This window comes from Coenobita brevimanus, chromosome 20 (genome assembly GCF_032717465.1).
Source record: "Coenobita brevimanus isolate Jiangsu-jjx chromosome 20, ASM3271746v2, whole genome shotgun sequence".
NCBI lineage: Eukaryota > Metazoa > Arthropoda > Malacostraca > Decapoda > Coenobitidae > Coenobita > Coenobita brevimanus.
The window spans coordinates 2,845,214-2,860,539 of record NC_136973.1 but is presented as its reverse complement, the minus strand read 5'-3'; the positions used below and the strand labels follow the sequence as shown (position 1 = coordinate 2,860,539).

Here is a 15,326-nt window from a genome sequence, read left to right as displayed (position 1 = left end):
ATTCTGCAATAACATAGGCTGCAGTAAGGCATTTAGTCTCTTTTTTTAATTCACACTTTGATATAAAAGAATATGCACATCACATGTACAAAAACACTGTACTTGTACATTATGTCCTTCATTGCACCTTGATTTTTTTGTTATGCACAATATATATTTTCTATTCAGTAAAAGTATACAAAAACATTTCATTCAGATCAGCAATAACACATACCCAGTAACGTACTGCTCAGCAGCCTGAGCTCAAAACACATAAGTACATTTTTTTCACCAGTGTCTTACAAAAAAAGCTTCCATCATCCATTACTGAACAGTGATACACTGTTCAAGATACACTCTACAGTACGTGACTGGTAGAGATGGTACACAATTGTGAATTTGTAATTTGCACAACAATACACAAATATTACATGACTTACAAAAATAAGTATACCTGTATAACTACAGTATAGAGCGCAGCTCTTATGATATTACATACAATACAAATACTGTACCTGTAAACATTTAGCAGCAATAAATATACAGTATAACTGTTAGTAATGGCACATACAGGTCCAGCAGTCTCTATTGAAACTATTAGAAGTAGACCTCTGAAAAATCACATACTGCAACCGCAACACCAAAGTGGTGAGCACGAATGATTAAAAATAGATATAAAAATGTATGCACAATATTCCCATACAAACACATCTGTACCTTAACCCTCTGTCTGGCTAGGGTGAAGCATTTATGGTAGTGTTGACTGAGATTTATTAAAGCAGATGCAGCTGAATGCACTAACACTGCCCTATTCTATCAGAACTTGCAAAAATATTTATCTGATCAACAGACACACTGTTTCATCCTGTCCAAGTTTACTATTCAAGACAGTGTGAATGAAGCAAATACTGAGTATTACAACTCCAGGCTCCTCTAGTTGTGAACCCAATAGATTGAAGAAAACCTGCCGCTCCAAAAAGCACAATGCAGAACTGGACTGGAATACAACATACTTCTCATCAGAAACGAATATTCATCAAGACGGACAGACCACAGTAACACTTTGATCATTTCATATACAGTACAGTAAGAGAAAATCTGAAGGGCCTCTGAGTGCTGCAACAAAAACTAAGAGCCTGTTAGAGTAAAATCAAGATCAGATGCTTCTCAAACTACTGTATATAAAATAACGACAACAGATACCGGGGCTATTAAAAAAAAAAAAAAAAAAAAAAGTCAGTGGGTTCAAGGGAATTTCACTATAAAAAATAGTAATCAAAATGCAGCATGATTTACAGGCCTATAAAACTGACTCATTAAAAATATTGTGACCCCTATTTTGGGAGTCTTTATCAGTGTTCTATTACAGTATACAAAATTAGTTTCTTATCTTACAAATATATATACAGTGTATATATCAGAAATGTGAGATAGTAACTGGAAAAAATACTCTAGTTATACCTATCAATGTATTAATAAACTACCTTGATTTTTAGTAAGTATAGACTATGAGGCCATGCTATAACTTGGTGTTATGTGCAGATGGTGCTGGGGGAGGAGTGGTGAGGAGGGTGACAGCATCGTGGGTGGAGTGGAAGATACTCTCACCAGTCATTTCCTTTAGTGCACCACATCCCTCCAGGCTCTCAAGAACACTCTCTGAGGAAACATAAGAGAAAGAAAAAATTAGCTATCAGTCCGAGTCATGAGAACAAGTTTATAAAATCCATCCATCCATCATCTAATCCTTTACTACCCTATCAGAGGTACAGGGGGCAGAGGCTTGACTACTCAATCCAGCAACTTGAGGCAAAAATGACCAGTAACTCTTTCCTGAGTAACAACATTATGTGAGTAATTACCTCCACCCACCTCTAGGACTTAGATCCAAAAAGGCTACATCCAGCTGCAGGCTACCTTAGTATATATTTAAGGACTGATAGAATTACATGCTTGAAAAACATCATCACCTATTGAGGCTTTAATCTATGTGACTAATTCCTTTAGTGGCATTACATGATCAAAAAACCTCAAGTTACCTCTTCAGACTGAACTTAAGCTTGACAAACTGAAGAACTTTCAAGTCACATACCTGAGATTCCAGCCAGACAGAGGAAGATGCCAGCAGCCTTGTAGTCTTTGTGTAATTGTTTGAGAAGGTTGCCACCACTGGAGTCCACATAACTGACACTGCTCATCTCCAACACTAAGTACTTCACCTCCTGTAATGGTGCAGCATCAATAATTCATACTCCCATAAGTATATTTAGTCCCCATTTAAAGCTGTTTCACATAAAGTTATTTCATTACTCAGTTGCTAATGAAGTAAGACCTGTCTTACTTTGGAGGGAAGGGATCAAAAGAATTCACACTTATTTTGCCTGAAAGTAAGCACTGAGAAAATGTGAATATAAACCAGACAATAGCTGGTAAAGAAATGCTTTACCTCTTACATACTCTGATGATACAACAGCGCTGACATGACTTTGGACTCTATTCATGATAAACTGGAGTTATCCTGCCTGAATGAAAGAATACATAAACTGTAAACATATAACTGATGCAGTGCTGTACTTACCGGTACAGTCAGAGTAACGTGCTGCACCTCCTGCTCCTTGTTGCGGCCCCCCCTGCTTCTGATGAACTCCAACAGTCTGCTGGAGTTCTTCACTTCTTTGTTACCCACTTCAGGCTTGGCAGCCCCATTAGCTTCCTGTAAGTTAAATAATATATATGTTTTAATAACACTGTGAGATTGTGACTGTATCATATAACCCCCTTGAAGGTGTACAGTAGGGGCAGAGACTAAGATACCATTGTCCAGTGACAAGTCTACTTCCCTCGATGGCAATACATGATTAATTAACCTTCAGTCACCTCCTGGGACTTAAATATACTGTACATGCAAGACCATCACTCCCAATGGAGCATTCTAACCACTAGGTCTCCAACCTCTTCTTTCACAAAGCAGCACAGAAGTTTTTATAGTTAAGCAGGGAGCTTTACACTAACTGTACATGATTAGACATCAACCCGTATTTTCAGTTCAAATTTCAACCTGTGTTCTCAGTTCCACTTTGACAGTTTTATAAGACTACTGCACAATGGTACAGGTATTCATATATATTTGTCTCAAATAAATGTATGGGTGGGTGTAAGTGCTTATTTCATTTTGTAATATACATATGAATCTAGGATACAACTTACTAATAATTTGGTTTCTGCTGACAAAGTGAAAATTCCCTCACCTTACACACCTGAGTTCAACACTGGCGTCTATCAGTGCAAGGTACTCACATGCATAAGATACATATAAAGTATCATAAATGATAAAACAATTACTGCAAACTCAAATTATCTTACCTTTGTGGACTGGTTGGTATTGTCTGCATCAGAGATTTGTTGGTCTTGAAGAAGAGCCTTAGTGTTGGCAATGGTGGTGGGGTCCAGACCACTGACTGAAATCAGCTGCACACGGAAGTACTCAGTGTTGGCAAAGTGAAGTGGGCCGCCAAACTGGAATATGCTCATGGTCGGGATCTCTCTGGCCTGCCATGATGGGAAGATTGTTTAGAAAGACCGTCTAAGTTATTGTGCTACAATATTTCTCAGTCTGTCAACATACAATTCTGCACTTTAATGTTTTTGTGCAACAGTTTTATTCCTAAAAAACGTCCAGGAAAAAAATGCCCTCATGCAGTGGCAATTACCTGTATACTATTTAAATGAGAGGTTTCATTGCCCTGTTATATAGATCTTGCTTATCCACCAAAAGGAGGATAATGAACTGCAGCCTATAGTCCAACTGTGTTCATGTTCAGATGAACCTGGGGAACAACAACAATATGTTGATATGTACAATACAGTACTCACAGCAGAATATTTATCAACATCAAGGTAGATGTCAGTGTTAGGGACATGGCCAAGGCGTGCAGTCTTGGGTTGCTGTGAACGACTAAGCAGCACCAGGAGTGACATAATAATGCCCAGTGCCAGGCCATAGTCAATGTCGATAAGCACCACACCCAGGAAGGACGTGATCCAGATGGTGGCATCCACTCGAGACACTGCCCACACGCGGGACAGATCCTTCACTTGCAGAAACATACCCTTCAGTGCCACCACAATGATGGATGACAGCACACACTGGAATAAGATTACATACAAGCATGGTAAAATATGTTAAAGTACAGAAAGTACAGTACAGTATTACTATACAACTACTCTCAGATGCACTGTACCTGGCTAAATCTCATCATCATCATACAGCGATCCATGTCTACACAGCCTTAACTGATTGACTGCATATGACATAATGTGATAGCTGCGACAAGGTATGAAACATGTGCAATACAGAAACTAAGTCAGCATCAAGCACAAAATGGCACACTTTAATAAATTTACACCTAGACAGAAGTGGTAACAGCAAGTCTCATATTGCAGTATATAATCAACACCTTCAGCCCACAGACATATTTTAAATTTTACTCTTAATATTACTACATAATTCTATTTACGGTAACTTATGAGAGATTTCTGGAACTGGAGGGGTTAGATATATCTTTGGTTAACCCTTTCAGTACAAGAAATCTTTCCCATGCTGAAAAAAAGTCACCTGGGGGAAGCAGGAATAAAATCAATAAAGAACAAGAATAAAATCAATATGCTGTTCCCAGGCTAAATGTGTTAAAGAAAATTAAGGCTAAGACTCACATTGGGGAGCGACTCAAAGACAGGGCCGACAAAGAGCAGGACAAGTAGAATAAGGGAAGAGCAGATGAAAGTCGTGATCTGTGTGACGCCACCCACTGCCTCCTGGATGAGAGACCGGGACAACGATGCTGCCACAGGAGCACAACTGAAGAATGACCCGAAGATGTTGCTGGCACCCTGAAGTAAGGGGAGGGTAACATTCAACACTTAACCCACCGACTGAGAAGGTACCTGCTTTGCATTTTATTCTGGCTAACATCAGACAATTTTACTGTCCTGGAAAGAAACCTATAGCACAGAAAATGGTATTATTATATGGAAAATGATGATGACGATGGTGATGATGATGATGATGATGATGATGATACAGAAAATGCTTTTTTTATTATGGTTAACATCAAACAATTTTACTATGCTGGAATGAAACATGCTGCACAAAAAATTTTGAACCTATACAAAAAATGCTAAAAACTATCATGATCAACTGGAACTGGAAAATAGGCACTGCTTTTTCTTTTTAGTTGTTGAACATACTTATTTCCAGTTATGGATTTTAGTTATCATTAATAACAAAAGGTAATGTGTATTTCTGACAGTCTGGAAAACTATGGAACAGAAAATTATGAACAGTGTTTCGACCCTTTGTACCCCCCCTCCTCCCTTCTGGATCTGCCACTGTTGACTCACTAGTGCGTAGAGTTCCTGTGTAGCATCAACACTATAGTTGTGGCGCTTGGCGAAGATCTTGGACATGGAGAATGAGATGGTGTAGGCCACGATGCTAATGATAACAGCATCCATCACCACTGCTGGTATCAGTTCCAACTGTGGCACTGTTGGTGCAGGCAATCTAAAATAAAAAACATTCATAGCATTAATTCATTTTTTTTTTTTTTTTTTACACTCATTAATCATTTAAAGTCTAGGATACGATCTAAAAAAAAAAAAAAAAAAAAAAAAAAAAAAAAAAATGAATTCATCTTTGTACTGAATCACCCGCACTTTAAGTGGAAAATATGTACTGGTTCATCAGTCAATTTATAGTAAAACAACTTCAACTGAAATTACTTTAAATGAAGACTGCCTATTGTTTCAAGCCATGTTTTTGGTGGGGTTTTATGCAACAGAAAAAGCATGATGTCATTGTAGCAAGGAGGTTAAAACACCATAACAAATTCAAACTTGTGTTACTGACCCAGTTGGAATCTCCCCAACAATCCGAATGTTGAATTTGTCATGCAGGTGACCGAAGTAGGAGGCAGTTGTACCCACAATCACCACAATCAGCTCAATGGGAAGAGGGATCTTGGTCTTGGTGCGTAACCATGGCTTCAAGCAGAGGGGGATGTTACAATTACTCTTCCTTAAACTGAGACTAGCAATCACACTGTCAAAACTGAGAATGCTATGGGGGAGGCCAGCCCCCAGTTCTGACTGGCATTTATGGAATGTCTATGATTATTATACATTATAATTCTGCACCCTTTGCGGGATTAGGGCGTCGGGCTATAGATAGATAGATAGATAATTCTGCAGTCCACATTACAGAATGCAATCAACAATTATGGAGAGGCTAGACACATACTACATTCTGGAACCAGTGACACTTAATACTGTACTTTATTTAAAAGGACATTGCATTAAAAAAATACTTAGCCTGAATATCTCAAGAGCTTTATATGATATTACAAAACTTGGGTAACTGAAGCAACTGAGGTCTAAGCATGGCTACCTTCAAAACCTCATTGTTGATGGCAAGAGTAGCGATGGTGAGGCCGGATATAACCATGGCAGCAGGGTTGGAGAAAAGAAGTTGACTGATGAGGTCTCTGTATGTCTGAAATAAATCAAGGCACTTCAGTGGTTATAACAATATACATTATTTTTGTGCTTACAGTTACAGTACATCTTTCATATATTTAAAAAAAATCTAGGTAGGCTAAACCATTTATTTATCATTCAGTCCTTTATTGCCCCATCAGAAGCATACGGGCCATGGCTAGGCTACTCAGTCCGGATATATAAGACAAAAGTGACAACACCCTAATCCAGGCAGTATCATGTCAACAATGAACCCTAACCATCCTTTAGCTGTAACTGCTTTGTGGATCACATCTGGTGGGACAACCTTAACCCACAAGACCACCAGGCATCCATTTTATTGTATGATTAAAATGTAGTAAATGATTTCCTGAGTTACATGAAACCATTTGTGCGGAGTGACCTGAGGGAAACACTTCAAATAGTACAATTTGATCCCATGCCCCCTTTGCTTGTAAGGTGGTGCTAAGCCTGCCACTGATAAATAAGTTGTGATTCTGACCAGTCCAACATTAAACAAGGAATGCCTGTACACTGAGAGACAGCTGAGTGATGCACAGTACAGACAGGACTGCAATTGAAGTACAGAGTAGATACCATTGGACATCAAACTCACATAGATGATCTTAAAGGGTCCTGAGTATCGCTGCACTTGGATGCCAAAGAGATACTTGATCTGTGAGGTGAGAACGTGGACGGCTGCCCCAGTGGTAAACCCGGATACCAGCATGTCAGAGAGGAACACAGCGAGAGACCCCAACTGCAGAATTCCAAAGATTACCTGCAACATACAAATACACATAAAAACATTTTATACTAACTTACATACACACACACACACACACACACACACACACACACACACACACACACACACACACACACACACACAGGGTATCCTCATTTTCAGCTAGTAAGTCATTTATAAAATCCATCACTCTCTCTCTCTCTGACACACACACACACACACAATTACCATCAACAATTGCACTACATGAGGGCCATTAGGGTGCACACACACACACACACACACACACACACACACACACACACACACACACACACACACACACACACAGAGGCATTCAAGCAATATTTCTTCTACAACTACTGCTACACACCTGCACTACTCCGTTCATCAGGGCAACCACTGTGGCCACTTGTATGGGGGTGTAGGTGGTGCTGGTGGTGTTGGTGGCATTGGTGGTAGTGGAGGTGAGGTCAGAGGTGTCATCAGAGTCAGTAGCCAGGTCACCTACCACCTTCCCTGTCATCAGGCACAGTACGGCAAAGGTACCTGTGGAAAATACACTGTAGTCTGTAAAGAGCATTCCACTAGAAATGGTTCAGTCTGCTGGTGTGGGAGTGGGTGTGGGAGTGGAAGTAGGAAATGAGTAAATGAAGACTAGACACTGATAACACTGACCAAACCATCCCCAGAAAACACAATAAATCGCCCAGTGGAGTTAAAAAGGAAGTCTGTCTATAGACGACATAAATACAGTACTGATATTCAGCCACCTGACTTCAAGTTGTGGTAGCAGCCCAGTTCCATCAGATGAAAATTGACAGAAATCTTTCCCCAAATCCACTAATATGCCATATAAACAGCCCCACTACTACCATTTACGCCAGTACTGAATGAGACAGCCCGAACATTTACTCTGTATGAACGGTGGGTATAAGTGCCTTAATGATGCCCAGCGATGGAGTGGCTGTAATATGACTGGGTGACTCTGCTACCTGGGTACACAAACGCCCCTCAGTTCTCTTCCTATCCCTCAAAAGGACGATAGCAGACTGCAGAAGAGAGGTAGCTTTAGTCTGCAGTCCACTGGGTTCACATTTATAACATGTACGAGGGATGTTGGGATGTAGTGACACAGGACTCAGTATTTACCCATGGAGCAGTGTCTTGAAGTGCCCAGAACTGCATAGACAAGCAGAGGGAAGAAGGCCATGTAGAGACCAACAATGGGAGGCAGACCACCTAACAGAGCGTACGCCATTCCTGGAAAATAAATAAATAAATAAATGGACGAAAAGTAAAGAGGTGATGTTGGAAGAAGTGAAGGGAAAATGATGGAGGGGAAGATCAAAGAATGAGGGAAAATGAGTTCAGAATACTCTCTCTCTCTCTCTCACACACACACACACACACACACACACACACACACACACACACTGACCTTGTGGGATGTGCATAATAGCGACGGTAACTCCTGCAATGACATCCCCCATTATGGATTTCTTGAAGGAGTACTGAGGAAGCCAAGACAGGATGGGGACGCGGGCAGTGAGGGCGGAAAGAAGGCACTGTCCGGAGCAGGTGCAGGATTTCTTCACCTTGTCTCGTAGCTTCTCAAGGGTGCCTGTGGAAGGAAGGCGTGAGTTGGAGAGATGAGAGCTTGAAGGCAGGTAGGGTGATATGGGGGTAGTTTGTCTGTGGGTACCCTTTTTGGTATTAAGGTAGACAGATAGATAGAGACACAGGTAGATGGATAGATAAAACATTCACGTCTATATATCATTCTAATCCCGACTACATACTTACACAACCACACTCTCAAACTACAAATTACTTATCACACACACACACACACACACACACACACACACACACACACACAAACACACACACCATTCCCCTCTCACACCACTCAGTCAATAGGTCACCAACTCATAACAACGCTAAACACCCACTGCCACCCTTTACTGATCAGTTATGGCCCACCCCACGCTGACTCTCTCTACAGGCACAAAATAACAAGCAGGAACGGAGAAGCCGATGTTATAACCTATCCCAAGTTTGAATTTTGAGTGAGGGTCGTGTTCTGAGTGGAGTTTTCGTAATATCTCTTTCATGGTGACTCATTCTGTACTTTGCACATCAGAATGGCGCTGACGAGGAGCCTACGTGTGTGTGTGTGTGTGTGTGTGTGTGAGGGAGGTACCAACACACTGCAACTTCTCCGTGGTGTGTTTAAAAATCTCTCCATTTGTTTTAAAATATCACAGCTTCCAGACAACTGATGCTGAAAAAATTTGAGGAAATGGCAAATCGTCTTTAAAAGTACCACTGGAACTATTTTGAGAAGTGTTTTGTGACTAATGTGGACTTAGAATACAAAAAAGAATATCAAAAGCTTACAGTGTTTCTCCTCCACCTCCCCTTTCTCTCACTCTGTCTCTATCTATCTGTCTGTCTATCTATCTATCTATCTACTCACTTGGCGTGGTCTGTGTGCGATGAAGGCAATATGATGCTCTATGGGTGACGGTAAGGGCGGGGCGCACCACACACACCTCATTCCCACTACCACCACCTTCACTCGCCCCTGTGCTCTGCTGACCCATCCTCACACCCGCTTCACCGCTGCAATAAAGAGGAAAAAAAAATATTGAATACTTTACAACACTCTCTGCAACACCACAACAAATGCACCAGAGGCAAAATCAACACCATTCCTTCTTCTGTTGTCATATATTTACACCTACCTCACTACTGAAATGAAGAGCAGCGTACATTTGAATACACTTTTGGCTTTCGCAAAATTAAAGTCATGCAACAGTAAATGCCAACAGAATAAAAGTAGAAAGCACTAACGGAACATATACCTCTGCCAATACCAAGATTTTACTGTTTGTTGCTGTAATATCCCCCTTTCAACCAGACGAATATTTTTACGATCTCACGTAGTCAATTAATTCTGCGGTCTTAGTTTGCCCTGATACACAATCTCAAAACGTACATACCTCCGCCAGTGCCAATACAATTTATGATATATTCCTGCTCAGGATTCGGATCCACCTCAAAATCTAATCACCTATTCCTTGGCTCAATGTCCACCTATCCATCATACCTCATTCAAATCTGATGACAATCCTTTTTGACAGATTCTGTACACAAACTAATCAACACCCTTCTCCCTCTGCTACCTCATTCAAACCCCCACCTCACTGCTGCAACCAAGAGTAACATAAATTTCTGACTCTCCTGCAACATCATGATATATGTATGCAACCATAAATGCAATTATAAATCCATCAATAAGGTTTATCGAGCCAATAATGCCACCAAGGGAAGCAGCCTGATCATCTACCCTATACTGGCCTCCCCTAGCCTAGCCTCGCCACCCTACGCCACAAAAGGGGTCACGTGAGCTAAGCAGTTACCGTAATTATGAATGTTGAAATAAATGTGGTTAAAGTTTGTTTGCCTTGTCTTTTACATGCATCTCATTGACACCATTAGAGGAAGTGTTTTTATATTTCCAGTTACCTCCACACGATAATGATGATGGTGTGTGTGTGTGTGTGTGTGTGTGTGTGTGTGTGTGTGTGTGTGTGTGTGTGTGTGTATGCAGATGCGCGCGTGGGTAATCCTACTTGCACATCACACCACACGCAGCTGCATGGAACGTAATCATATCCCCTCATTTTACCAAACACTTGTGCTTCTTTATATATATACTTTGCACACCAGTCTCTCAAAATCATTTGCTACATTTACAAACATTTCTAAGCTTATGGTGTGTGTAATAATGATTGTTTAGGCGTATTTCTTCACTCTTATGGCTGGCGAACATTTTTAAAATCAAATGAGGAGGTAATATTAAAAGTAAAAAAAAAAAAGCTTGAATGTTGCTGAGAAATGTTTATTATTATTATTACTATTATTATCATTATTATTATTATTATTATTATTATTATTATTATTATTGTAGTGGATTGTGTTTATATTTTTGTTCTTACACACGTACCACAAACTATGCAAGGCAGGGGTTCATATTAAAGTGTGTGTGTGTGTGTGTGTGTGTGTGAAAGAGAGAGAGAGAGAGAGAGAGAGAGAGAGAGAGAGAGAGAGAGAGAGAGAGAGAATTACACTGCTTCACATCCGCCACAAAAGAGAAAATCAGCCTTAACGAAAGAAACATCGACTATTTTAAACACCTAAGGGAAAGAACGTAATTTTTTCATAATGTCTCGTTTTATTCAGTTCATTTGAGACGTTTTACCTTCCTCGCAAGATGCCTGGAAAATGAGAGCAACGCGTGCTTAGCTAGTGGGTGTTTTTCATGGAGTAAACTAATAAATCTTCACACACACACACACACACACACACACACACACCATGAAAGCAACGGAATATCAAGCAGTTCACCCTTGCCCCCCACCACCGCTCCTTTCTTCCAGACGGCGCCACTCCCATGTCACCTCGCCTCTCTAACTCCTCGACCACCAACCCCCTGCCCTGCCCTGCCCTGCTCTCCCTCCTGACGCCTCCTGACTGATGGGCAGAGAGGAGATAAGGAGGAAACAGGAGATGAGTAGAGAAGGAAGACACAGAATGAGACACAGAGAGGAAGCGTATAAAATGATAGCACAGTAGGATGGGAAGTGGATGTAAGGGCAAGGAGAATGGCATAGAGGGAAGGAAACAAGACACGAATACACACTACACACGAATGCATGAAGAAAAAGATACAAATTCTCAGAGGTTACAGCTACACCGTGACCATATTCTGACCTTTACCAATGACCTTTACCTTTGATCAAAAATGCACTCAAATCGAATCACATCTTACCATCCTCACACCCGATGAATGTGCGAAATTTAACCCAAACCGAACCAGGCATTCATGAAGTGACGCCATACGTGAACTCTGACCCTTACCCTGACCTTTTGATCCTGACCTTCGATTGATCTGCACCATTATGGAATCACTTGTGCCCAGATCCATGTGACAATTTTAATCACGTCTAATCAATCTATCTACCTATTGCCAGACGCCTTAATCCCATACGGGGTGGCCACAAACAAATCGCCTCCATGTCACCCTGTCCCCCACCATTTCACTGCCCTGCTCCCAGCTCACCCCTCCCCCTCTCTCATATACCTCTCCACACCAACCCTCCATCTCATTCATGAAATTATGCTGCATCCTGAACCTTTCCTTCGACCTGTGACCTTTGAACTATAACTGACATGAGCTAAAACCATATCACGTTTCCCCTGACCCACTTATGAACCATTTATTAGTCCCTCTGGATCAGAAGATGAGATTTTTCCGTACACACACACACACACACACACACACACACACACACACACACACACACACACACACACACACACACATACATACATACACAGAGACGATCACAAATGCTATGTCTGTGCTTCGCTAATCGGACGATCAACAAGAGGATGGAGGGCAGATGAAGAGAGAGAGAGAGAGAGAGAGAGAGAGAGAGAGAGAGGCAGGAAGGAAGTAGGAGGGGACAGGTAGAGGAAACAAGGAAGGAAGCAGTACCCGCCCTACTTAAAGGAGAGAGAGAGAGAGAGAGAGAGAGAGAGAGAGAGAGAGATTAACTAATATAAATTCCTAGATCTGAATAAGTACCATGACCTTCTGTTCTTTAAGCGACTCTATTCATGTTCGTGTCTATGAGAAGAATAAGACGCGGTTTGTATTTCATTTCTTCCTGTCTACCTCTCTACCCCTCTCTGTCTCTCTCTGTCCTCTCTTCCCTTCTCTCTGTCTTTCCTCTTTACCACTGCTGTCATTTTTTTTTTATTCCTCTTCCTCTTTCTCCCTGTCTTCGTGTGTACCTCTCTCTCTCTCTGCCTCCTTCTGTCTCCCTGTCTCTGTCTCTGTGTGTCTGTCTTCTCTTCCCGTCTTTCTGTCTCTTCCTTGAGGAATTAGTAGTTTAATTCCTTGCTTCCTCTTCTTGCATCCCTTTCTTGCTTCTTCCCTGCCCCCCTCCTCTCTCTCTCTCTCTCTCTCTCTCTCTCTCTCTCTCTCTCTCTCTCTCTCTCTCTCTCGTGCTACCTCCAGACAATTTTCTTCTTAACAGTTAAATGCTCCTAAACAGTGACGAAATTACCTCCACATAAAATCGTAATTACAATCTTCAGGGCATGTAAATATCCACCCCTCACTAGATGCAGCATTGGACAACAGACAGAGATATGACATGCGCAATGCTCTATGATAATGAAACGTAGGCCTAATAATGCAAGAGTTAACTGATATTCCCACTCCTTCATGTATGCAACAGGTCAACTCTGGAACTGTCTCTGTATTTCCCTCTGCCTATGACCTCCAGTCCTTCAAGCGTAATGTCCAGGCACCTGATCGGAACTTAAATTTGTCTCTCTTTTGTTCAGTTAGTCATGGACAAATCTTTTCATTTATTTATTTATTGCAAGCCAATTTGGTTCTATCTTCTTTGCAAAATAAGTCTCCACAATTGAGTTTCTTGAAAAAAGTATCAACATAACGAAGAGGTTGAAACAGAAAGCCTGAAAGTTGTCAAAATTCATATCATTCAAACCCATAAAATAAAGCAAGAGACTGACGAGGAGAGTGTATGTGAGTGAGGTGGAGGGGGGGAAAGGGAGGGGCAGGCCAAGGATGAGATGGAGGAATGAAGTGGAGAGTTATATGAGAGAGGGGAGTGTGAGCTGGGAGCAGGGCAGTGAAATGGCAGGGGACAGGGCGACATGGAGGCGATTGTTTGCGGCCACCCCTTACAGGATTAAGGCGTCTGGCAATAAACAGATAGAGATATTCGCTGACTCAAAATATTTAAGATAAGAAAATTCTCTCACCATTCTTTTCCCAAATTAAAAAAAAAACAAAAACAACAACAATAGTTTACCTTGGCGACTGTTTCATTTTCCCGCCCTGGATTTGTGGACTGTCCGGCCCTCTGGCGAAATCGTCACGAGTCACTGGCACCCTCATCTTCGGCACTGATAATTACAGTTATTATGGAGAAAATTGTTGTGTATATTTTGAGATTTCTGATGTTTATTCTGGGGTTATTTGAGCTTATTTTTAGCCGAGGAGGATGTCAGTCGTCGAACATAATGGCCAAACCGAAGACCGCATGGACAGTCTCAGGATGATGTCTTTAGCCTCTAGTGCTAAGAACTTGAAGGTTATGTCGGCAACTGGGCAACCTGAAGATGGGTCTGACGGCTTTTGGGACAGGTAATTGCAAGTGATATCAAGATGCACAGATGTTGGCACTTGGTGGTAACTGACGATCTTGTGGGTAACTTGGAAACTGGAAGCCGCTTGGGGTTGGACTCGGAGCTACGAAGTCTCTGTTTACATCTTGACCCTTGACTGACAACTTGAGGACGATGTGGACGCGCGAAAAGTTTTGGGTGAAGTTGTGACTGTGGACAGCTGAAGAATTTATAGGCAGAATGTGGCTCTGAAAAGGCTGCGAAACTACCAATATGTCGTTCCCTAAGAGGCCTGCTTGGTGGATACGGAGATTAAGTACTTCCTCTTCAGCACATGGCGTATCAGGGCCTTGTTTCAGTCTGGGGCTTTAGTGGACGATGGATGCTGAGGCGCTGAAGGACTTGGGTTGAACGTCGACTGGGAATCACCAAAATTTCTATCTCTGTCCTGGAACTCTGAGAACAGCACGTGTCTTGCTAAGTCTTGGTGCTTCTTAGTGGTGATGCTGGAAGAGGAGGTCAAATGCCACTCTTCCAGCGCAAAACGTATCTTGGCGCATGTGTCCTGTACTTATCCCACAGGTGGTGTTGGATGTGTGTTGGTGTCACTTAAAACACGTATCATTGCGTACCTATGTCTTCATTTCAGTGGTGGTGTTGGAATTGGTGCCACCCTTCCACCACAATACGCTGCCACCAACTGCCACCATCCGCTCCACACGCCCACTTTATGGTCTCCGGAACACACCCACCACATTGCGCGCGCAGAAGCCAATGGAGAGGTGAACTGGCTTCTGCTTTCCTTTTTTTTCTTTTTCTTTTTCTGTGG

General features: G+C 41.7%; 1 protein-coding gene across 1 annotated transcript; it reads right to left on the bottom strand.

The window, feature by feature from the left end:
- Positions 1-276: 276 nt before the first annotated feature.
- Positions 277-14,284, bottom strand: Prestin (solute carrier family 26 member prestin). The gene is made up of 15 exons (XM_080266455.1): positions 14,182-14,284; positions 9,744-9,889; positions 8,703-8,885; positions 8,414-8,524; positions 7,635-7,810; positions 7,130-7,294; positions 6,425-6,529; positions 5,888-6,021; positions 5,380-5,542; positions 4,693-4,869; positions 3,853-4,125; positions 3,343-3,528; positions 2,558-2,692; positions 2,072-2,201; positions 277-1,638 (listed from the first exon to the last, which is right to left on the bottom strand). The coding sequence occupies exons 1-15, from the start codon at positions 14,265-14,267 to the stop codon at positions 1,499-1,501; spliced, it is 2,310 nt and encodes a 769-aa protein (XP_080122581.1). The 5' UTR covers positions 14,268-14,284; the 3' UTR covers positions 277-1,498.
- Positions 14,285-15,326: the final 1,042 nt, after the last annotated feature.

What these genes read in the sequence shown, in the direction of transcription:
- Prestin (XM_080266455.1), bottom strand. Translation starts at nt 14,267, where the DNA reads ATGAGGGTGCCAGTGACTCGTGACGATTTCGCCAGAGGGCCGGACAGT. An exon ending in TGATGAACGGAGTAGTGCAG is followed by an intron (nt 7,295 to 7,634) that starts GTGTGTAGCAGT and finishes TGTATGTTGCAG; the next exon opens with GTAATCTTTGGAATTCTGCA. An exon ending in CACAGGAACTCTACGCACTA is followed by an intron (nt 4,870 to 5,379) that starts GTGAGTCAACAG and finishes CCCTTACTTCAG; the next exon opens with GGTGCCAGCAACATCTTCGG.